At 35.8% G+C, this 26,064-nt stretch overlaps 5 gene segments (V, D, J or C); 1 reads left to right on the forward strand and 4 right to left on the reverse strand.

Moving 5' to 3' along the window:
- Positions 1-12,019: 12,019 nt before the first annotated feature.
- LOC107748708 (Ig kappa chain V-III region PC 2485/PC 4039-like) lies at positions 12,020-12,593 on the reverse strand. The segment is given in 2 exon segments: positions 12,020-12,405; positions 12,489-12,593. Coding segments are annotated over 2 exon segments (402 nt in total).
- A 191-nt stretch (positions 12,594-12,784) lies between these two features.
- Positions 12,785-26,064, forward strand: part of LOC107748733 (Ig kappa-b4 chain C region-like) — a 20,445-nt gene continuing 7,165 nt past the window's right edge. The window contains 3 exon segments of the C gene segment in view: positions 12,785-12,791; positions 13,472-13,591; positions 14,786-15,117. Coding sequence covers positions 12,785-12,791; positions 13,472-13,591; positions 14,786-15,105 — 447 coding nt within the window.
- Positions 15,601-16,063, reverse strand: LOC107748734 (Ig kappa chain V region 3368-like). The segment is given in 2 exon segments: positions 15,601-15,899; positions 16,006-16,063. Coding segments are annotated over 2 exon segments (345 nt in total).
- LOC107748735 (Ig kappa chain V-I region Gal-like) lies at positions 16,558-17,190 on the reverse strand. The segment is given in 3 exon segments: positions 16,558-16,590; positions 16,749-17,026; positions 17,133-17,190. Coding segments are annotated over 3 exon segments (357 nt in total).
- Positions 19,537-20,027, reverse strand: LOC107748736 (Ig kappa chain V-IV region-like). The segment is given in 2 exon segments: positions 19,537-19,901; positions 19,991-20,027. Coding segments are annotated over 2 exon segments (402 nt in total).

The following is a 26,064-nucleotide window of genomic DNA, read 5'->3' on the forward strand; positions in this document are numbered from 1 at the left end:
TAAATGACATTGGTGTCAGCCAATCAGCATCATTCCTACACAACATAAAAACACTTCCAAAATGATCATAATGGTCAAAAATGAACTTGAAAGGCAAGCACATTACACAATATCTACAGAGATGCACACAGTCATGCATGCACATGCACACAGCCATAGCAAAGACAGAAACTATTTAGCATGCTAGACTGACCACAAGGTTCAGGCTCACCCAACTAACCTCTAGGTGTTGATTGCTCAAGGGGACCTGATCCTGGATCAGGGAGGCCATTCCCATGAAGATTTAAGTATACACTTGAAAGCCGCTCCAACAGGTCGCTTGTAGAGGGTCAGGGGGTCAATTGCCTGGTGGTGCTTAATGGTAGCAAAAAAAAAATGTCAGTCATCTTAAATGGGCCACAGTGAAGCTTGTGGTCCGCGACTGGAGGAATGCAAGGAATTCTGGGGGTTAAAGTGGTGCCATGAGGTGGCAGACACCGACACGGGGCTCTGGAAGTTAGATACAATGTCACCGCCTCACCATCACTCAACATTAGCCACCGCTCTCTCAACACCTTGTCCCCGCTGTGGGTATTAACGGTTGTTGGTTTACAGAGCGGGGAAAAAAAAGCTTGGTCCTCATCAAAGCGTTGATCGTCTTTAGAGTCAAAAGCTGAATATTAAAATTTGCTGATGTGAGTTTTACCATCAAATAGGTGTAGCTAAATCTAACTTTACTACTGAACTACCTTAAGTAAAAGATGAAGAAAAAAGAATGGAGCTCCATTTTGGGTTGAGGAGGCCTGAATACAAAACAGGCACTCTAGAGGATTACCTAATGTTATTTTCACCTCTGTTATTTGAGTGCTTCTCAAAGCTGTGAAAACATATGCCATCATGCCGCCAGGGCCAAATATTGTAATTATTTTCCAGAGAAAATGACAAAAAATATTTTCAAGTTTGGTCACTGTGCATAAGCGATCATTTATTCGGTCTCCTTATGCTTTCACAAAACGGAAATGAAACATTCTAGAACTTGACATGCATGTTCTCTTACCTTAAAATGCTTCCTTTGACATCACATTCTTCTTCTGCACTTCAGAGGCCATGCACTCACCTGGCCCGCTGACACGGCCAACATGTTATTTCCTCCCTGAGCTTAAACTCATGATCTAACGACCTGCCTTTGGTCCAAAGTCAACACTGAGCAGAACTTGTCAATCATTTGATCCACTTCATTGGCATCGAGGCTTGATTGGGCACAATTAGCCCTTAGAAACAAATGACATCAATCTGCCCTGGATTTCCATTGAGGGAGGCTGATTATTTGCTTTAACCTGGAACGCTGATTTCATTTTCACCCCTCGGTGTCCCCTGGGGGATTAACAAACATTGGAAAACATGTACGACTGACATAAGATCCTTTGGCCTTAGCTAGAGAAATTTTCAAATGCAATTTGGCCAAACCCGAAGGGAATCCAACCACACAACAATTTTGGCACAGCTAATACACTGCCTTGAGATTTATTTCAGTTTTTCTATGAGCCGTGTAACACAGAGGTACCAATTGTCAGTTTCCTGTCTGATACGTCTACATCAGACAGACCACCAGATTATGAACTGCTGTGCAAACCAGCATCGGTCAAATTGGTTGTTGACTCTGTCCACAGATATAAATGGTAAATTTAAGGACATTATGTGCTTTTTAAATCGCATATGCCAATATTTGCAGTGAAAAGCAAAAATTTCATAAAAAAGCACTGAATAAACAGAGGGAAATAATAATTGTGTTAATTTTTATCACATGTTTTTAAGGCGAGACACTGCAGGTGAATAGGGTAAAAAAATTAACTACTAATTACCACCTAACTTACCCAGTTGATTGATTACATTGATAATTGCAAACATTTTTTGTATTACAAGTTTTGTAAAATGTTATGTTTAAATATGCAAATGAGGCATTATTTAATGAAATATGCGCTAATTTGCATACATTTCTAGTACAAAAATCTGAACACTGGTTAATCACATTAAATTAACAGCCCTGATTTAGAAGAAGCCCTAAAGAAACTAGGAAAAATCCAGGTTTAAACTTACTAGCCGTAATGCAAACACTCAGAAGTTTCATGTTTATGTACAGGGAATTACTAATGGACCATGGTCCATTAACTATGTGGATTTATTTCCAACCATGCAGTGTTATGAAAAGGCCAGCACAGAGGCTCTAACTTCAGGCTGTGGCACTTTTTCTGTTAGACAGCGAAACTAAACTTACAATATTGACTCTTTGGCTGCGTTCTGTTTCAGTAAAGAGGACATTGGGTTATGGTAGAGACATACCAGAGTAACTGTGAGTAAATACAAACACGCAGGACATTCACACCGAGCTCTGAAAATGTGGGCAGAGTTCCCTGCGGACAAACTTTATGATGAACAGTAGCTGTTATACATGTTTTGATTGCATAAGCAGAATTAGTCTGGCATATTAAACTATAATTTAATATGCAAGACAATAAAGTTTAATATAGCAAGTTAACATGCCAGAAAACTTCATCCAAGTATGATAACTAGTGAACACTAATAAACATTGTGCTGATGCATTAGTGCCATTTGGTGAAACTTTTACGTCATTCACACTGAACGTTCTTATAAACCACCAGACAGATGCTTGCCGTTTATTGGGTGATGATGCTCAGGCTGAGAGCGGGAATTATGGCGATGACCACACCCCCCGGCCTGTATGAGGGTCTGTGTGTGGGTGCACTGACCCAAGGTAACCCACGGCTGTGTTCTGAACTCTAAAGGGGAGGTAGATCAGAGCTAGTAATCAGAAGCTCAGCTGTAAAAGTCCTAATGAGCCTCAGAGGCAGCGGTAAAGCAAAGTGAAAGTCACCTAATGAGCCAAGAGTAATCTACGCCTGTCCCATAATGCCTAGCATAATAAACTTTACTACTGACTTAAGCTATCAGCCTGCAACAGAAAAATGTGAGTCATGTTTTTGACAAGCAAACACTTATAATGCATGCAAATGTTATTTCATATGTCAGGCTTTTCAGGGTAAAATAAATACATTCCACTTGTATCCTACTAGCTTTAACCACTGGAGAATTGGATGCTTGTGTATGGGACGCTTGCTCTTCTTCTCCCAGAACGGTCTCCCCTCCTCCTGGGGCAGCCAGGCTCCAAGGTAGACAAGCGATCTCAACTATTCTTTTATTCTGTGCTTAACCTCCACTACGACAATAAAGCTCTGTTTGCCTATTCACCCGCCTCAGCGTTGAACCTGATAGCACTTCAAAGTCCCACACTGGGGACAGTGATTAGATGCTTCAGGGTGCTGCCTTTCACTGGGCATTAAATGCCAGGGCTGTGTTTCACCAGGTGAAGCATTAAAAGACACATGAATGTCTTTTTTTTACAAATTTAAAATAAACTACAACAGACAGGGGTATTGACAAAAAGGCAAGTTCACAAGCTATCAAAGCCACTTTAATAATAAGAATAAGATCATAAGGACATCTCTGAAGCTGTCATCTATCACAAAAAGGATAGAACAAAAACGGAACCAAAGTATGCTATCGTAACACTATTTCACATAGCCTACTATTTTTTTAATAATTTGAATAGTATTTAGCATAAAGTGTATACTGCATAGTAAGTAGTAAGCTAATATTTACATTTCAAACAATCATACAGTGCATACACTTTTCAGGTTTACATTTATTCGTTCATCAGATTTACCATTTATCCAAAATGACTTATAGGATGATCAAGCAACTTGTCATATACACAATGCCAAAATTCAAGTGTACGAGTATATGCATTAGTACACAAAAATGAAGTTGCAATGTCTTAGTTGTCTCTGCACATCAGTCTGAGACAGGAAAGAGGTACCTCAGACAAAAATATTATACACCACAACTTTAACACCATTCCTTTATTTAATGGAAATATCACCACTGACTTATGATGTGAAAGTGCAATCAGCACACTGAGATACAACTCAGCTGTTCTCAAAATAACTTAATTTGTGAGCAGTTGTTATGAATATTACATGATCTTTCAATATAACCATGTAGCTGTTGTTATAATTAAGACTGGACACCATAGATAATCATGAACAAGAGACACATAAGCATCACTGGTTTGCATGGTGCGGGTGCCCCCTAGTGATGAAACACAATGGCAACTTAATTTGCCATTTCAACGCCTGGTTTCACATACGGGTCTAACATTAGTAGATGACAGTGGCAGTGCAAGTATCTTTCAGGTAAAACAGACATGCATTTTAGTCTGGGACTAGGCTTAAGCCTTAATGGTAAGCACTGGCTAATGTGGCTGTGAGCCTAAAGTGGCCCACATATGATGCCACAAATGTGGCCCAGTTATCCTAAACCATATCTGGGCCAGTTTTGGCAAAGATATGGCATGGTAAGCACTGGCTAATGCGGCTGTTAGCCTAAAGTGGCCCTTATATGATGCCGCAAATGTGGCCCGCATATAAAATGACAAATATTGCCCAAATAATTAATAACAATTTGGGCCACTTTTGGCAAATATACGGCACAGTCAGCATTGGCTTATCAGTGTGTAAGCCAACTTGTCCCACATTTGACATGGCAAATATGCCCCATAGATTATAAAACAGATGAGGACCACTTCTGGTTGTAACACTTGACAAAACACTTGACACTGGCTAATTGAAATGGAAGCTTGAAATTGTAAATATGGCCTAATAGAATTTGGCTACTTTTAGTAGGATGCAACACAGTTAACTGATGCAGGGTGATCTGGATGTGAGTCTTAAGAAGACTACATACGCAGCAATTTATTTTTTGAAACAAAAAATTTGCTTTTCAAAAAATGCTTTACAAAATGCTTTTAATGGCAGTTTTTTTATATGTTTACTGTGCAGCATAAAAACAGAAGTGCACTATAATGATTGTTCTATTACTGTCACAGTTTCTGTTAATTTGGACTTTGTTTTCCTTTTGCACTTCCTTTGTTTTCCTTTTTCCCTTGTTGTGTTGATTGTATTATTCTGTTCAGGTGTGCCTAGTTAATTATCCTTGTTTGGTCTGAGTACTTAAGTTCCTGTATGCTCACTTTGAGTTTTTCTCTACATGTTGCTGTGGTACATTGTGTTTGGATTTACCCTTGTTGGATTAAAGACTTATTATATATAACCTTTCATCTTCGTTGTGTGCTCGTTAACACCGCGTAGCTATGACACTCACAGACTTACTGTGTAGGTAGAGTCTGAGTGAGAAGCATTTAAGTTCAAACAGTTTTTAAAGTATTGGAATGTGTCTTTGAATATTTATCTGTGACATTTTAATTGCTGTTTGTGCAAAACTTGGATAAGGATGATTTTATCAAGTAGGACACATTTCTGGAACTTATTTGAACAAATGTAGGACATTTTTAAATTTCTCTTTACAATGTTGAGTATTGTTGATACATAACTCACTTAAGGCTTGGTGTGGCCCAGATAATGTATATTTATGGTTTATTTTGTTCATTATTAGCTAAAATGTGGCTGTGTAGTGGCCTGCTTGTGGACCACTGCCAAAATGCCACCATTCCATTCAGCATGTGGGCCACATGAGGAATGTGGGGAAGACCATGGTTAGAATAAAAATCAACTGTGGCCCACATTAGGGCCAGTTTTGGTTTATTTGGTTGGCTTACATGCAGCAATGCTAAGGCTTACTTGAGGCCCAAATCTGGCAAACAGAACTGGACTGCCCAAATGCCATTATTCCACACAGTATGTGGGCCGGAGCAAGGTGTTGGATCTGGGCCAGAATTAAAATAAATGTGGCCCAGATTTGGGCCAGTTCTGCCTTATTTGTTTTATTCATGGCTGACATTGGGCCTTCTTTTGGCTTGCTCATGGCCCAAATCTGGCAAACAGAACTGGACTGCCCAAATGCCATTATTCCACACAGTATGTGGGCCGGAGCAAGGTGTTGGATCTGGGCCAGAATTTAAATCAATGTGGCCCAGATTTGGGCCAGTTCTGCCTTATTTGTTTTATTCATGGCTGACATTGGGCCTTCTTTTGGCTTGCTTGTGGCCCAAATCTGGCAAACAGGAGTGGTCCACCCAAATGCCATCATTCTTCACAGTATGTGGGCCGGAGCAAGGTGTTGGATCTGGGCCGCTTGATAATTACAGACAGGTGTATTTGATCAGGGTTGGAACTGAACTCTGCAGGAAGGTAGATTTCCAGGACCAGGGTTGGGCACCCCTGTTGTACATGGTGAAATCCCGTTCACTGCCTGATCTGGGCCTCAGGAATTTTGCTATCTGGGCATGAACTCCCAATTTCACTATGTAGTTGTTGTTATAATTAAAGGGATAGTTCACCCAAAAATGAAAATTTGATGTTTATCTGCTTACCCCCAGGGCATCCAAGATGTAGGTGACTTTGTTTCTTCAGTAGAACACAAACAAAGATTTAGTCTTATATATAATCTTCGTTTGTGTTCTACTGAAGAAACAAAGTCACCTACATCTTGGATGCCCTGGGGGTAAGCAGATAAACATCAAATTTTCATTTTTGGGTGAACTATCCCTTTAAGACTCCAGTCCACACCATCGTAGATGAGTCATTCCACGAAACCGGTACGATTTGGACTTACACATTTTTAGATTTTTTTACCAAAATGTATTACTTTTCTGAACACCCCACAACATTAATTACATATTTAACTTCCAGAAAACCATATTTTCCCACCTCAGACATCAAATCCCTATTATTATTGGTCATTATTTTAATATATGGGCACTATTAGTCTTCAACCCCGTTATGGACACTATGGGAGCTCTCTGAATATGACTATAAAATGTATTTGTAATTAAATAAACATTTTCCTATTAATTAGATGTCCCTCACACTAATTCAGTATTTGCAAATATAAAAGTTACATAAAATCTCACACTTTTGCTAAACTAAAGCCTGAAATTGAGCTTTTTGTGACAGCAACCTCGTCATTTTTGATCAAAGTGGCTTAACTTCAGAATTTGAACTAAAATCAGTATTCTTATGATTGCTCTGAACATTTCAGACTGAGCTCAACAAACACTAAATTGCTTTTTCATAAACTTAAAATAAAAAATTAATAAAAATGTAGGTGTGACGGGGTTGAGACTAGGGTAACGGGGTTGAAGATGGTAACGGTGATTGCTATGAACATTTCAGACTGAGTTCAACAAAAATGAAATTTCTTTTTCATAAACTTAAAATAATTAATAAAAATGTAGGTGTGACGGGGTTGAAGATGGTAACGGGGTTGAAGAGACAAATACAGCTTAACATATAAATAGTTGTTTTTTTACTCAAATTTACTGTAAGATTTTCGAAGATTTTCTATAAACACTATTTCATTATGTAACCAAAAAAGACAACAGATATAAATTGCAATTGAACAGTTTTATTAACCTGACTGCAGGAAGAACAACAATAACATAGTATACATTAGAACATTATAAACTGACTGAATAGGTCATCAAAATAAACTATAGCCTAACTTGTGTGGCTGCTTCGTGACATTCAATATCTGGCCCACACCTCTTTCAAGATCTCCACATAGCACTGTGTCACAGGCTTTGTGGGTGGAATGATTTCAAGTACATCCTCAAACAGGTACCAGAGGATATCATCCCGAGCCGGCTAGAAGAATTGGTTTGGCCCAACATGCATACACTTCACTTGGACATGTGTTTCATCTGTCCTAAGGATGATGCCTGGATACAGCTCTTGATCATATCTGAGCATGCACCACTGCCCAACCAGCTCTGGACTTCCCCACAGTATTTCCTTTTCTGGCTGTGGCTGTGGATTCCCTTCACTGGCTGACTGTGGATTCCCTTCACTGGCTGGCTGTGGCACAGCAATTGGTACCTTCTGGCCAAAACTGAAACAATGTGTGTTGAAGCACTTGCAGTTAAACTGCTGCCATGTTGCGCACATGCAGCTGACATCATGGTGTATCAGTTCTCCTGGAGCCAGAGTAATCACCTGGTGGATTCTCATTGTTCCTGGGACTGCTGGTATTTGCTTTGGCATTTTCTCCATTGCACTCTCAACATCCTCACTCTTTACAAAGAATAGTTTCACTGTTGTGTTTGTCTCGGTCAAGGCCTTGAACACTTCATATGCATCCGAGATATCACGTCCCTTTGCCAGCATCATGTCAGTGGTTCTTTTTAAGGCTCCACCGACGCCATCCGGGGCTCCTTTGCTGTGACTTGCCTCAAAATAATTACAAGAGCCAGCCTTGAATCCTCTTCTGTCTAATTCTGTCCTAAAAAGAAAGAAGTTGCCTCGTTGTTTGTACTGCGTACAGGGGCCATCGCTAAAAAAGTGCAGCACAGACACTTGTGGATGTGTGGCCTGAAGGTAATCCAGCACTGGATTGAGGTGTTGCCATACTGCTGGAGGGCCTTTATGTCTGCAGGGAGAGATTGTACTGAAGCACACAGGCTCTGGTTTTCCACAGGGATTAAAGTGTCCAGTCGCTATGACGGATTTCCGTCAGTTCATAAAGACAGTCACTTGCTTCATTCCTGTATGATTTATCCGTTCGAACGAATCAATTGAATGAATGATTCAGTGATAAACTCAGTGACTTGGTGCCACCTGCTGGCGGATTTAGTTTCATTTTTAGCCTATAATTTCAGTTATTTAAATCATTTAATATTTCTGTATTCAAAATTTTATTTTATAGGTATTTCTCCCTTTTTTCAGGATCAGCATTTAGGCGCGCACGATACTGCCTCTGCCTTTCTGCCACTGTTTTCGGTGCCATCACAGACTCATAGATGTCTGTAGATGTTTAAATTGATATCATTAAATCAAACATTCTTTCAGAGCAATTTACTTAACACTGAGATGTGAAAATCTAGGCAGAACACCCGTGCATACACACACACAGCTTTAACATGGACATTACTACATTCAACTTATGCATGTGGTATAAGACTATTGATCAAATATAATAATTAATTTAAATTACTGGATAATTTCAGAACCAAAGTGTTAAAAACACAGCCCTGTCACAATCTCACAACACCGTTATGATCAAATAAGTGACGGGGTTGTGATTTTTTGCTCAAAATGGCCACTGTTCTAAATGTAGTGAATAACAGGAGAGCACATGGCATGCATGATATTAAGAAATCATGTATATTGTTAAAATAACAAAAATCATTTTTACAAGGAATAGTTTTCTATCATTATTTGATGTAACGGGGTTGAGTCGTTAAGCTTGACAATCATAATATCAAAATATTAATAAGTTATAGTTATAAAAGAAGGTGGTAACTTGCCTGGGTCTGCTCACAATGTTGACCAGAAGACTTATATGATGTCACTTCCTGTTAATGATGTCACATAAGGATCAGCTCATTCTTTTTATGGGGGGAGAATGATTTGTGTAACGGGGTTACTGAGGTCCGGAACTAAATAATATGATTTTAATGAATAATCATGAATTAACTTAGAAAAAAATCATTACCAGCAAAATAGCACAGACAGATATTTATGAGAATGGCAAAATGTATGGACTTTTTTCTAATTTAATTATTCATATTCCAAGTACACTTTCATAGAAGGCCATGAGGGACATGACAAAATAGGTGGTGTCAACGGAAAAAAACAAGATAATTTCTAATATAAAAATAAAATGTAGGCTATGTCATGTTTTTAAACCTTATTAAAGGAGACATTTCAATTAATACAAAAAGCTTTTAAAAATAGATGTTGGTGACCCAATAGATAAAATACACTTAAAAAGGTCAGAGGGACTCAAATCGTACCGGTTTCGTGGAATGACTCAGATAATCATGGACAAGAGACACAAAAGCATCACTGGTTTGCATGGTGCGAGTGCCCTCTAGTGATGAAACACAATGGCAAATTGTCTGTGAAGCCGGGGGTAAGCTCACAAGCTATCAAAGCCGCTTTAATAATAAGAATAAGACCATCTCTGAAGCTGTTATATCCTGAAAAGGATGGAGTTACACAAACGGAACCGTAGGCTATCGTAGCCAATCTTGTCCGTCACAGCTGCGTATGGAGATTCAGTTCAATTCAAGATGGCATTATTTGAACGTCAACTAGGCTACTGATCTACACGTCTTTAGCTGCAGGCTGTAGCATATTCACAGCATGCAATGCTTTTTGTTTTAAAAATATCCAGTTACTGTTTACTCTGTGAGAAACCTTCCAAACGATTCAGTGGAAGTGGTGTCCGAATGATTCAGACCGTATCTATCAAGAACCATTTTGATAACTCGTTTTATCAATTAATTGAAAAGAACCAACTCAAGTGAGCTGTTCATTTATGAATCAGGTACCTCTGGTTAATCTAAACCATACGACATTATTGTTATTAGGCTTGTTGGGAGATGAGCAAAATCTGCGCAGAACCGATCACCGCGAGATGCATGCCGGTTAGAAAAGTGTCCGAGTTACTGATATGATTTCAGTTCTGTTGCTTTTATATGAAAATAAATATGATGAACAAGACACTCAAAGTGCTTGTTATTTAATTTCATACGAAAGGTGTATTTATCATCAATTTTTACTTTAATACAAACATGTATTTTAGATTTTTATAGAAATATGACAACAATCACATATCTCACACAGAGATCGCACTGTCATAGCGTTTGGGAACATTCATGCATAATTTAAATACATAATCACATGGAACCAGATAAAAAAAGAAAATATTTTAGAAGAGAATGCAGCATCAAGGTTGTCTGAACCAATGAGCATTGAGCTGTGTCGTCAGTCAGTCGTTTCCCATCATGCTTTTAATCAGCAGAGCAACTGCGCTCGACTGCACAATCCGACACAGCCGCCTCGCCGTCGCGAGTTTTTTGGTACACGCATGACATCAGAGCAAGTCGGACGTAACTCGGACACTTTTCTAACCGGCATGCATCTCGCGGAGATCACCGGTGATCGGTTCTGCACAGATTTAGCTAATCTCAAACTAGCTTGTCACGGAAAAACGTTGCGCTAAGTGTAAACTCTACAGCCCTTTAAACTATTAGAGCTCAATGACGATGAAGGCGACAGATATTTTCTCTGAACTATGATTGCGTAACATAAATCGGCCCGAATAGGGAACTTTCACTCTTCTCATTTTCTTGCTATATTTATGATTCAGAATACAACATACATAAATATCTGTTGTAATGACCAACAACTGTCGGTTAAACTCACCGTTCTGTGATTTAAAAACATTGTCCATATGTTGCTTATGCAAAACTCGAGCTCTTCACAGCTGAATGGAGTTCAGGAGTTGACACATCACTGAACAGGTTTCATTGAGTTCACGTGTTCTAGTAGTCTCAGAATCCAGTAGAGGGCAGTAAAACATTACACGTTGCTTTCTTTGAGTTTGGTTTTATTGGCCATTGGACAGTGTTGATACACACATTTGATTTCCATAATAATAAAATTAAATGAATGAAATAAGAATACTAAGGGTAAATACAGTTTTATAATTGATATGTATTTATTTGATATTGTTTCTTTCAGGTTCATTTTACTGTGAAAAACAAGAGTTACTAATCTTAATTAAAAAATAATAAAATATTATATTATGATTTGTTATTTTGATATTGTGTCCTATTCCTTAGATTTTTAATTGCATGATTGATTCAGATTGACTGATATAGCCTACTGGGGGAATGCACCTCTCTCTGAAGTTATACTGTTTTCAAGGGTTGGTGTAATTCTTACTTACACATATTTACATAGCCCAAATATTTTATATTATAGTTGACCTGGAGGTGAGGTTTCAGTCAATAATATACAGAACTTGAATATGATATGGATAAATGGTAACATTTAGATTACAGAGACAACTACATAAGAAAGAAGATTTATCAAAATAAACAGATTTTAAAAGTATTAGATTTTAAAAAATATATATGTAATGTATCTCACCGCAAACCCCTTTTTTTGTTCTCCTGTCAGCAGGTCTCAGAAGCATCTGCAGAAGATTGTCAGTGGGGAGGTTTTCGTACAGCATTTTTTCACTGTGTGAACACTGCTTTACTACTGATCTCATGGTAACTCATACAGTAATAATCTCCAGCATCTTCAAGCTGGGCATCGTTTATGTTCAGGCTGAAATCAAGACCATTTCCTCCAGAGTGAAAACTGCCTCCACCGCTCATTCTAGATGGAGCACTTGAAGGCTTCATTGTTGTGAAATATATAAGGAGTTTAGGGGGTTCATCTGGCCTCTGAAGATACCAGTACATATAATAATCTTTAGATGTTGTGCCTGTTGGATACCTATAAACTACAGTGTTTGCCTTACAGTCAATGGAGACTGTTTGACCGAGCTGAACTGATTTGACCTCAGACTGAGTCACGACAACCTGCCCAAAAGAACCTGTGAGAGAAAGAAAACTGAATTAAAATAATTATAAGTGCATAAGAAAAAAGTATTTCAGTATGATTTGAAAATGAAATTACCTTGGATGCAGTAAAATGCCCAGATGAACAAAATCATATTGGCTTGTGTTTTAGAGCGGACAGTTCTTGGACCTTTTCAAAGTGTTGATACTATAAACACTCCCAGCACACTGATGCATGAGCTGCCAATGCAAAACATCATTATAATGTAAAAACCCTTCCTGAACTGAAATATCTTCTCTCATATAATGACTGGCTTTGTAATATATACATATCTGATTTGTAAGTGAATCATCTAGTTTAATTAAAACATGTCTGTTATCTAAAAAAAAAAAAGTAGTTTTTTTTTTCCGTGAATGAGAAGTAATTATTGTGGTGGATTTGTGTTGGAGGAACCAACTTGGGTGTTGAAAGTAAGTGCAGAGTGAAATAAGATGGATAAACATTAACAATGGCCCTGAATAGATTACAGTAGATAGCAATGCAGCATATTTAGAGATTATTATTACTGTTTAAATACTGATTGCACTGATACTGTATAAGTAATAAATGATTGTAAATTACACTATAAAAGCCAAATCAAATTTAGATATAAAAGGTAAATAACAAATAATATTATGTGAACTAAATGCTTAAATATTATTTTACATGAAAGTGTTGATGTGCTTATTTTGTTCTTAATAGTGCAGTAATGTTTGTATTATTCTTAGTAATAGAATTAGGTTACACTTTATTTTAAGGTGTCCTTGTTACAGTGTAATTATACATTCACAAGTACTAAGTAATATCAATTAACTACATGTACTTACTATATGGTTAGGGTTAGGATTAGGGTTTGGTTTTGGGTTACTTGTATGTAATTATGCATAATTTATTGTTACTATAATAGTAAGTACATGTAACATGTGTAACAAAGACACCTTAAAATAAAGTGTTACCTAGAATTATATAATATTTAATACATTTATTTAATTCATTAAAATTAAACTGATTTAATTATGTAGCTTCATTTTATAGTTTTTTTTACTCTCAGTTGTGAATAGCAAACTGGTTAGTGTCAGTGTCAGTGTCAGTTTTAGTGCAGGAGGTTTTTGTACAGCCGGTGATTGAGTTTGTATCACTGTGGTACACGTTTGGTGGAGGCACCCGACTCTCAGTTGGAAGTAAGTAAATCTCTTTCTATTTTAAAAATAAAACACAAAATTTAAATAACAAGAGAGGATTTGTTTATATTTTAAAAAATATATATATCAACGACTAATATAAGAATAAATCATTGTCAGGTTTTATTCTGGTGTGACAATACCCAACACATGCACACTTTTCTGATTTCTCCGTCAGACCAATTTAAAACAGCACGTTTTTATTAATGGGAATTTTATCCATCAGAATGGTAAACACAAAGGCAAACAAGAAAATATTAAAACATTTTATTACACATTAAAATGATATAGAAGGACAGTTTATGAATTATAGAAAGTTCAAATTATTTAATTATTATTGATTTTTTTTTTTTATAATAGTTAAATGCTAAATTAATCATTAAATGTTTTTAATCATTCTAGATTAATGAAAAGATTTTTAATGAAAAGTTTTTTAATGAATGTCACATATGTCTTCATTTCATGTAGCTTTCAATCTACAATCAGCTATAAATAACTGTAAGCAGCACAGTGAATTTTTAACAAGAAATAATTGAATAATAATTGAATAACCTGAAATGTTAAAGATAACCATGGCTGCAGCTCAAACAGTGCAGCATGGTGCTAGCAATGCCGAGGTCATGGGTTTAACACAGAGGGAAAGCATAAACTGATGAAGTATACCTGGAATGCAATGTAAGTTGCTTTGTGTAAAGGTGTCTGCCAAATGAATAAATATAATATTATATTATGATTGTATATGTGTACTTGTTTTGATACTTGTGAGGACCAAATGTCCTAACTTATATTGTGAAATCTTTGACAACCTATAGTAAGGGCATTTTACTGGTCCTCACTATTAAAAAGGCTTGTAAATCAGCCGAAAAAATGTTTTTGTTTAAATCTAGTGTTCTGCACATGTTTCTGTGATGGGTATGTTTTGGTGTAGGGGTTGGGTTAGGTGATAGAAAATATAATTAACCTGATATAAAATCAATGGAAGTCTATGCAATGTCCTCACTAAGATAGTGAAACAAACGTGTACATCTGTGGTTGTGATTGCTGAAGAAACATGTTTTTACAGGCTGTTGCACTTGAGATCTGCTTGATTAACTCTGAATCTCTTAAAGGGAAGTGAAAGACACTCAGAAAGACTGATAGAGCTGTTTTTCAGAAGAATGAAACATCACAGTTTCCATCTGTGTCTCTCTTTAGCTGCGGCTCGTCCCGCTCTCACAGTGCTGCCTCCCTCCAGAGACGAGCTGCAGCAGGGTAAGGCTACAGTGCTGTGTGTGGCCAGTAAGGGATTCCCCTCTGACTGGAAGCTGAGCTGGAAGGTGGACGGCAGCAGCAGGAGCTCTGGTGTCGATCTGAGTCCCAGTCAGCTGCAGAAGGATGGACTGTACAGCTGGAGCAGCAGCCTGAGCCTCACTGAGAGTGAGTGGAGCAGAGCAACAACCGTCAGCTGTGACGCCACGCACCCGTCCCACAATGCAGTCACCAAGAGCCTCGACACACAGCAGTGTGATGAATGAAATACACACACACACACACACTGCTGTTATTATGCCGTTTCATGCTGTTGGTATATTGCTCGTATATTCTTATCTGTTGTAATTCTACAACTACAATGATATGAAAGTTTTGTTGCTCATTTTTCTCTTGCTGCCAAATAAAAGCATTTTGTCTCAAATATGGCGTTAAATTCTATGAACATTTTAAACAAAAAACAAAATAAAAAAGTCAAAATGTAAAAGTATATAAAGTACATAAAGTATTTTGTTGATTACTTTTAGCTTATTTTACTTAGATTACATTAAAATTAGAGCTAATAGTCTGAAGTCTTCAAATGGGATTTATGCATTTGAAGGATGAATGATTAATTCATCACAGAATCATAGTAGAATGATTCAATATTTTGTTAATGCAAAGGAATTAATTTCGCATTTACTGGAAAATAAGTTCATAGTTACTGCATGAGTACATTCATTGTGTCGTCGGACTGATGGAGGTTTTTGTACGATGCTGTTTCACTGTGAGCACCCGCCACTGTAAGCCCCCATACAGTAATAATATCCTGCATCCTCAGTCTGGACTCCACGTATGTTCAGTGTAAATTCATATCCAGAATAAGTTCCACTGAACCGGTCTGAAACTCCAGATGCAAGGTTACTCGTTGTGTAGATCAGGAGTTTAGGAGCCTCTCCAGGTTTCAGCAGATACCAGCTCATGTCATAACCAATTCCAGAAGATGCAGTGCAGCTGATAGAAGCAGAATCTCTTGCTTTAACAAGCAGATACTCAGGAGACTGAACCTCTTCATGAGACACTGAGAGAGACAACAAAAGGTTAAGTGATTCATTTAAATACAAATTACGAGATAAAATATTTGGAATTAAAAATGAAGCAAAGCACACTGATAAATAAGCTTTAACCTTGAGCTATTACACCCAGTGTAGCCAGAATTAGTAAAAGACACATGATTGTGTTGTATGTCAGTGATGCTCTGAACACACATCGATAATCAGAGGAGTTTTGTGTGTGAAACTGTAAACATGCAAAACACTCTCCACTCTACAGACTCCTATCAGAAGTTTGCTTAGAATAAATGCTGAATGAATCACATTTTAAATGTGAACCATCAGTTTTAGAAAATAATCTTTTCATATTATTGTTTTGAGAAAAATATGGTTGTGAAATAAATGATAAAATCCCCTAATATTTAATTAAAGATAACTAAATGATAGAAAAGCATTGAAATAGACATGCTATACAATATAATATGCTGCCCTATCTTACATAAATATTTATTATCAGCTAGAAGACAACAAGCAAACTGAGAGTGTTGAACAATTTAATTTGATATAATATCAAATTATTTGATATAAAATAATTTTCAAATATATAAATATACAGAAAAGTTACTGGGAAAGTTCAATTCACAAAAAATTAGTATTATTATTATTTTTTTATAAATAAAAGTATTATTAGTGACCATTGAGATATATGTTAGTTTTCAGCTTGAACAGAGCACAATAAACCTACTAGCTCACATGTTCACAGAAGAATGAATGAATAATGAATCAATAAAATTAAATAAATGAATACAAAATATGGCCATAAAAATGTTAAATATGATTAAAAATAGTGAATCTGGATTATGGAAATCATAAGTTACAGGACAAGGAGTATGGAATAGAAATTTATCATCCTCAGTCTGGACTCCACGTATGTTCAGTGTAAATTCATATCCAGAATAAGTTCCACTGAACCGGTCTGAAACTCCAGATGCAAGGTTACTCGTTGTGTAGATCAGGAGTTTAGGAGCCTCTCCAGGTTTCAGCAGATACCAGCTCATGTCATAACCAATTCCAGAAGATGCAGTGCAGCTGATAGAAGCAGAATCTCTTGCTTTAACAAGCAGATACTCAGGAGACTGAACCTCTTCATGAGACACTGAGAGAGACAACAAAAGGTTAAGTGATTCATTTAAATACAAATTACGAGATAAAATATTTGGAATTAAAAATGAAGCAAAGCACACTGATAAATAAGCTTTAACCTTGAGCTATTACACCCAGTGTAGCCAGAATTAGTAAAAGACACATGATTGTGTTGTATGTCAGTGATGCTCTGAACACACATCGATAATCAGAGGAGTTTTGTGTGTGAAACTGTAAACATGCAAAACACTCTCCACTCTACAGACTCCTATCAGAAGTTTGCTTAGAATAAATGCTGAATGAATCACATTTTAAATGTGAACCATCAGTTTTAGAAAATAATCTTTTCATATTATTGTTTTGAGAAAAATATGGTTGTGAAATAAATGATAAAATCCCCTAATATTTAATTAAAGATAACTAAATGATAGAAAAGCATTGAAATAGACATGCTATACAATATAATATGCTGCCCTATCTTACATAAATATTTATTATCAGCTAGAAGACAACAAGCAAACTGAGAGTGTTGAACAATTTAATTTGATATAATATCAAATTATTTGATATAAAATAATTTTCAAATATATAAATATACAGAAAAGTTACTGGGAAAGTTCAATTCACAAAAAATTAGTATTATTATTATTTTTTTATAAATAAAAGTATTATTAGTGACCATTGAGATATATGTTAGTTTTCAGCTTGAACAGAGCACAATAAACCTACTAGCTCACATGTTCACAGAAGAATGAATGAATAATGAATCAATAAAATTAAATAAATGAATACAAAATATGGCCATAAAAATGTTAAATATGATTAAAAATAGTGAATCTGGATTATGGAAATCATAAGTTACAGGACAAGGAGTATGGAATAGAAATTTATAAAAATAAATTGTTGGGTTGGATGATTAATTACATTAAAACATAAACATTGTAAGTGCTTGAGTGTCATAATCATTGTTTTTGTTAGATTTTCAGCACCTACATTTGCACCGAAGATGTTCAGTAATCTGACCAAGAAAGGTTTTTGTATGGTAGCCACTACCTGTGTGAACTGTGAACACCACTTTACTGATACATATGATACATTAAAGACATATAAAGTTTCCCAGTTACGCCACTAACCATTTTATTATAGTGAAATGTTGGTGGCTTTTCGTGAGGGACTGTTGTAAAGGGAATCAGTGAGCAATGTATATGGTTGCCATGACATGGCTGGCATGGCTCTACTGTTATAAAACTGCTTGAATAGTATATTTATTTTTACAGTTAGTTTAGCTAATAATTTTACATAAAAATAGGCCTATTTTTAATGTTATAATTTTGTAATTTAAAGAAACTTACGCCACTGAGACCACTTCAAGAAGTGAATGAAACGAGTGAGCAAATTGACATCTGGGCGTCTGAATGATTCAGACTGACATTTGGTGAACCGTTTGATGGAGTCATTATTGAAAAGAATCGACTCAGCTGCATTTTTCAATTGTGAGTTGGGTACAGCTGGTTCTGATTCTAAACATACAACATGCTTATTGCTAATATTGCCTGAGAAAACGTTATGCAGCCAGAGTCAATTGTACAATCCTTAAAACCGACCAGAGCTCAGTGGTGGAAGGCACCTGACATTTTCTCTGAACTCTCATTTGTGTAAAATTAATATGGGCAAACTCTGCACTCTTCTCATCTCCATGCTGTTTAGGGTTCAAATATAGCATACATAAATGTACGTAGCCTACATATAGGTTCATTTTGCCTTGAAAAACAAGAATCAATTGCAAATCTTAATTTTAAAGAAAGATTGAAATATTTGATTATGATTTGTTGCATTGTTATTGCATCATAGTCCTCATATTTTCATTTGCGTATATTTGCATATTTGAATGTGACAGATTGACTGATATTTTGGTATCTTACAAGATAAATGGTAACATTTAGATTACAGAGACAACTAGGCTACATATTATGAAGATTTCTCTTTTTTCTCTCTCTGAGTTTTTCCTAATTAAAATAGGCTTTAAAAAAGTATATATATCTATATATATATATATATATATATATATATATGTATATATCAGTGCTGTCAAACGATTAATCGCGATAAATCGCATCCAAAATAAAAGTTTTTGTTTACATAATATTTATTATATTTATTTTTTTATATTTATTATCGCGATTAATCGTTTGACAGCACTAATATATATTCTATATATATATACAGTATTTGCGTACTGAACAACTCACTCATCACATATGGGTATTGATTTAGTATGATTTTCTATATGTGAAACACTGTATTAAGTATGAGAAATATCATAGAACACAAGGAATTCCAATGATGATTTTCTATTGATAGGGAAGACCTGGGTTGGAATATTAATTAGATTATACAAGAACATGCACATCTGCGTGTATCTCATTGCAAACCCCTGTTTTTGTTTTGTTTTCAGCACCTGTAGGTCTCGTATCAGCAAATTGTCAATAACCTGACCAAGGGAGGTTTTCGTACAGCATTTTTTCACTGTGTGAACACTGCTTTACTACTGATCTCATGGTAACTCATACAGTAATAATCTCCAGCATCTTCAAGCTGGGCATCGTTTATGTTCAGGCTGAAATCAAGACCATTTCCTCCAGAGTGAAAACTGCCTCCACCGCTCATTCTAGATGGAGCACTTGAAGGCTTCATTGTTGTGAAATATATAAGGAGTTTAGGGGGTTCATCTGGCCTCTGAAGATACCAGGAGATATAGTAATCTTTGGATAATGAGCCCTGTGGATACCTATAAACTACAGTGTTTGCCTTACAGTCAATGGAGACTGTTTGACCGAGCTGAACTGATTTGACCTCAGACTGAGTCACGACAACCTGCCCAAAAGAACCTGTGAGAAAAGAAATTAAAACAATCATCAGTGCATGAGAAAAAAAAAAGAAAAAAAAAAGGTTTAGTTTGATTTGAAAATTAAGTTACCTTGGATGCAGTAAAATGCCCAGATGAAGAGAATCATATTGGCTTGTGTTTTAGAGCGGACAGTTCTTGGACCTTTTCAAAGTGTTCACAGGACTATAAACACTCAGAGCATTGAGGCATGAGCTGCCAATGCAAAACAACATTACAGTGGAAAAACCCTTCCTGAACTGAAATATCTTCTCACTCATATAATGATGGGCACTGTATATGAATATTTTAATTATGAGTTCACAAAGGTTTAACTTTAAATTTTAAGCTCTCAAAATAGTCTGGAAGTGCCAGTGAATCCTGTGGTGGATTTTCAGTGGAGGAACAAAATAGTTTTAAGTAAGTGCAGAATGAAATACATTAGATAGATGAATTAACATAAATAATATTAGACTGTACAGGTGGACCTAAACGCATTAGATAGCATAGAGTGTAGAGAATACTGTTTTTTGTTTGTTTGTTTGTTTGTTTTAGTTAGAACTGTATTGGTACTGCTTTAAGTAATACAGGATTGTAAATTGGTCTATAAAATCCATATAAATTATAAAATATGAATGAAAAGACAATAAAACTAAATGCTGAATCAAAATATAAATTTACATGAAAGTGATTGATGTTGTTTAGTTCTTTATCAGGTAGTGTTTGTTTTAGCATTGCTGTTAGTAAAGGAATGACATAGTACTTAATATATATTTTTTTTACTATACATTTGGAATATTATGAAATTTAAACTTGTTTAATTATGCAGATGTATCTTATTTAGCTATCTGCTATTAGTTAGGAGTAAAAGAGCAAACTGGTTAGTGTCAGTGTCAGTTTTAGTGCAGGAGGTTTTTGTACAGCTGTTGATTGGGTTTGTATCACTGTGGTGGACTTTCGGTGGAGGCACCCGACTCTCAGTTGGAAGTAAGTAAACCTCTTTCTATTTTGAAAATGAAAATTGAATGAAAAGAACAAAAAGGGATTTTTTTTTTAAATTATCATTATATCTTAAATTAATATAACAAATATAAGAATAAATTATCTGAAATTTTCCTTGTGTGATATTACCAAATATATGTGCACCTTTCTTATTTTTCCTCCAGACTATTTTAAAACAATAACCTCATTGTTTTAATCACTTTATTACCTTTGTAAAAAATTCTTGTTGTTTTAACTTAAAAAAAGTAAGAAACCCGGTTGCCTTCAAATTTTGAGTTCATTGACACTAAATTTTGAGTTAATATAAGAAAAAGGAACTAATCAACAGAAATTTGAACAACAATCTGAACATCATTATCTACGCTGATTTCACAAAACAAAGTTGTTATAACAAATCATTAAAATAATGTTTTACTGTGTTGAGCGTTTATCCATCAGAATGGTAAATCATATTTGACAAAGAATAAATGCTTGTTTATTTTTTAATTGATTTAGCATGAGATAGAATTCTAACTTGTGCATTATTGCAATCTGTCTCTACAAATATATTTAACAGAGAGGCAAAAAAATTAATTTTAATGTTTTTTTTTAAATCATTGTTGATTAAAGTTTTTTTTTTATGAATGTCACAGACAGAAATGTGTCTGGGTTCAGGTTTATTTTTCAATTACACTCCATGGTTGAGTTAGAAACATATCAAACAGCTTAACTGTAAATAACATATTGTACATTTTTAACAGAAAATATTTGTATAATAATTTGAACAAAGGACAATAGAAACCTAAAAAATTTGAAGATCTATAATATACCATCATGAACAATGAATAAATAGTGTTAAATCTACATGTATAGGCACATGTGAAATTGTTGATGTGTTTTTATGGACTGTTGCACTTCAGATCTGCTTGATTAACTCTGAATCTCTTAAAGGGAAGTGAAAGACACTCAGAAAGACTGATAGAGCTGTTTTTCAGAAGAATGAAACATCACAGTTTCCATCTGTGTCTCTCTTTAGCTGCGGCTCGTCCCACTCTCACAGTGCTGCCTCCCTCCAGAGACGAGCTGCAGCAGGGTAAGACTACAGTGCTGTGTGTGGCCAGTAAGGGATTCCCCTCTGACTGGAAGCTGAGCTGGAAGGTGGACGGCAGCAGCAGGAGCTCTGGTGTCAATCTGAGTCCCAGTCAGCTGCAGAAGGATGGACTGTACAGCTGGAGCAGCAGCCTGAGCCTCACTGAGAGTGAGTGGAGCAGAGCAACAACCGTCAGCTGTGACGCCACGCACCCGTCCCACAATGCAGTCACCAAGAGCCTCGACACACAGCAGTGTGATGAATGAAATACACACACATGCTGTTAGTATATTGCTCATATATTCTTATCTGTTGTAATTCTACAACTGCAATGCTATTAATGTTTTGTTGATTTTATATTTTACTGCTGCCAAATAAAAGCATTTTGACTTAGATATGGCGTTGACTTCTTAATGTGACATTAAACATTAAAAAAAATAAAAAAATAAAAAGATTTATGTTAACATGGCATCTTAATCATTATTTTAGATACATATAAGGTTGTATGATGTTTCACTGTGTGAACACTGGACCATCATTATACCCCATACAGTAATATTTTCCTGTGTCCTCAAGCTGGGGTACTTGTATGTTAAGCGTAAATTCATATCCAGAGTAAGTTCCACTGAACCGGGTTGAAACTCTAGATGCAAGGCTACTTGTATAGTAAATCAGGAGTTTAGGATTTTTTCCAGGTTGTAGCAGATATCAACTCATGGAATAATGCTAGAAGATGCAGTGCAGCTGATAGAAGCAGATTCTCCTGCTTTACCAGATCTCTTGATGAGACAATGAGGGAGTAAACAGTTACATTTAAATACAATTGATAAGATATTGACATCCTTCATAAAAACATGTCATTAAAAATGAACGTGTCCAAAGTTTTACAAAATAAACTGTAGAAAAATAGAAATAATGTAGAAAAATGAGTTTTAACCTTGTGCAAGCAGACCCAGTGAAGCCAGATTTAGTAAAACAGACATGATTGTGTTGTGTGTCAGTGACTCTGGCAGGACTGAACACACACTCAGAGTTTGTGAGTGAAGCCGTGAACATGCAAAACACTCTCCAGACTCCTGTCAAAAACTCATTCAACTGCCTGCTGGATTTAGACATGGATTTCAGAAGAGGAACCAAAATGAGTATTGGAAGTAGGTGCAGAATAAAAGAAAGAGTAAATGCTCAGAAATGGAAAAAAAAAATAAAAATAAAAAAAATCATACAGCATTTTCTGAAAGTATTTGAATTATCTTCTGTAAAAAACTGTTTTGAGAAATGGAGGGTTGTAAAGTAAATAATAAAATTACCTTAATATTTCATTAAAGATAAGTAAATGGTGGAGAAGCATTCAATATATATCATTAGTAGTATTGCTTGTTAACAATAATAAACCTACACTTGTCACGGGTGCGCACACACACGAGGGACGAGGAGACGCTGAAGAATACTTTACACAAGACTTTATTCGTAGGAAGGAACCAAGGGAGACGAACTCAGGAAGACGTATACACGAAGACCTTCAACATCGGACAGAGAACACTTTATATACACACACACAGGAGGAGGGGATGACGAGACACACCTGGGAGCGTATTTGATCAAATATACTGTAAAAATATTAAATATTATTAAAATTCCAAACAGCTGTTTTCTATGTGAATCTCTGTGTCACGGGTGCACACACACGAGGGACGAGGAGACGCTGGAGAACACTTTACATAAGACTTTATTCGTAGGATGGAACCAAGGGAGACGAACTCAGGAAGACGTATACACGAAGACCTTCAACATCGGACAGAGAACTAGGGACTGGGAACACTTTATATACACACACAGGAGGAGGGGATGACGAGACACACCTGGGAGCCATGACACATCAAGGGAAACACCTGGGAAGAAATCAACTTAATCAGGGGAGGAACAGGAAACAAACCAAATAAGGGCATGGGAAGGCACATGGGGAGCAGGACACACACGAAACATGGAACAGAGTCTGACAACACTATACAGGAAAATAAATAAATAAATAAATAATCCGTCTGAATTATGGAAATACTATTTTACAGGCGAAGGATGGTGGAATATACATTTCTATAAATATATTGTTGGTTTGGATGATTAATTATATTAAAAAACATAAACATATGTGAGAGTTTTTGTGTCATTGTGTTTGTTCCTTGCAGCTGCATCAGAAGAAGTTAGTAATCTGACCAAGGGAGGTTTTTGTACGGGAACTTTTCACTGTGTGAACACCCAGTTGTCACTGATCTTATGGATACTCATACAGTAATAATCTCCTGCATCTTCAAGCTGGGCATCACTGATGGTCAGACTAAAGTCAAGACCGTTTCCTTGTCCACTGCCACTGAATCTTGATGGAATTCCTGAGTTTTTTTCATTTGTATAATAAACCAAGAGTCTGGGAGCCTCTTCAGGCTTTTGGCTGTACCAAGATACATAATAACGCCCTTTAGAGACACTGCCTTGCTCATTTTTGTAAACCACAGTATCAACTTTACAGTCAATAGAGATGGTTTGACCAGGCAGGACTGATTTAACCTCAGACTGAGTCACAACTATTTGTCCAAAACAACCTGTGTAGAACAATTGATAACAGCACAGGTTATTATAATATATCATTTTAAATAAAATATGTATTTAAAAGATCACATGTAACAATAATGGCGTTTACCTTGCATGCTGTAGAGTGTCCAAATGATAAAAGAGAACAAAGTCATGTTGGCTGTAAGATCTGTTGTCATGAACAGAAGCTCAGTGAAAAAGTTCAACAGACCTATAAACATTTTCAGATCACTGTCGCTGTCTATGCAAAGCACCATATATGACCAGAAGTTTCTAAAATCTATTCCTTATTTTACAATTATCCAACTGGAGGCTGGACTGGAGAGCCAAACTAAGTGCTGGAAGGCAGAATCTGAAAAGAATGGAAATAATTAACAATAATTATACAAGTGTTATACTGTATATTTTTGTGATAATAATATTCTTTTGTGTAAGTAATGATACACACACACACACACACACACACACACACACACACAGATAAATACTTTTTTTTTTTTAAACTTGTAACTTCTTTAAATCAGCATTATTTGTGTGAGATTCACAAGACACTTTAAACTGGCTGATTACATTTATTCCATTAAAAAGACCTGAGAAATGTGAAAACTAAGATTAGTTGCACTTAAAAAATGAATAAATGAATTTATTTATTTATTTATTTCAGAAATTACCATCAGAATTATTACAAATTTTTTTGTTTGGATTATAAATATTAGAAACTTATTTGTTGCTAGTACTTCTATTAAAAAATGTCACTTAATACTGTGTAACTACATTTTTAGAGAATATTGTGTTCTTTTTAAGCTCTTTCGTATCTCTCTTTTTTTTTGCCTTATGTGACATGACTACAAGCATGTATACTTACGTCTTCTAAACGGGTTCAAAATAATTAGTTTACCTTAATGACCTTTTTATCTATTTGAGTGGTAAATAAAAATATATGTTTTTATATTTTATAGATAATTTTTATGTACTTCACAAGAAATGGAAGTATGTCTAACTACTGTTTCAGATGCATTAATTCTGCATTAATTCAATCTCAGTATTATGAAAGCCCGTTCCCGCCACAATTGATAAAAAATATGATTCTGTAAGTCATAATAATGAGAAACTTTCTCATAATTATGACTTAGTATCTCGTTATATTGAGAAACTTTCTCGTAATAATGAGAACATTTCTCATAATAATGACTTAGTTTCTCGTAATGACTTAGTTTCTCGTAATAATGAGAAACATTCTCGAAATAATGACTTAAAGGTGACATATCATGAAAATCTGACTTTTCCAGGTTTTAAGTGCTATAATTAGGTCCCCGGTGCATCTATCAACCAAGGAAAGGTGAAATAGATTAACCCAGTAACTTTGTTTTGGGAAGCCTTTTTCTGCAAGTGTCTGGGAAAATGAGCGTGTCTGATTTCGCTCCCTTGGTGACGTGGCAAAAGGATCTCATTATAATATTACCGCCCCTTAATCTGTAAGTTTCCACCCACGGCGCCGTTATTGTGTTTTCGC

This window comes from Sinocyclocheilus rhinocerous, unplaced genomic scaffold (genome assembly GCF_001515625.1).
Source record: "Sinocyclocheilus rhinocerous isolate Xijiao unplaced genomic scaffold, SAMN03320098_v1.1 scaffold499, whole genome shotgun sequence".
Lineage (NCBI taxonomy): Eukaryota > Metazoa > Chordata > Actinopteri > Cypriniformes > Cyprinidae > Sinocyclocheilus > Sinocyclocheilus rhinocerous.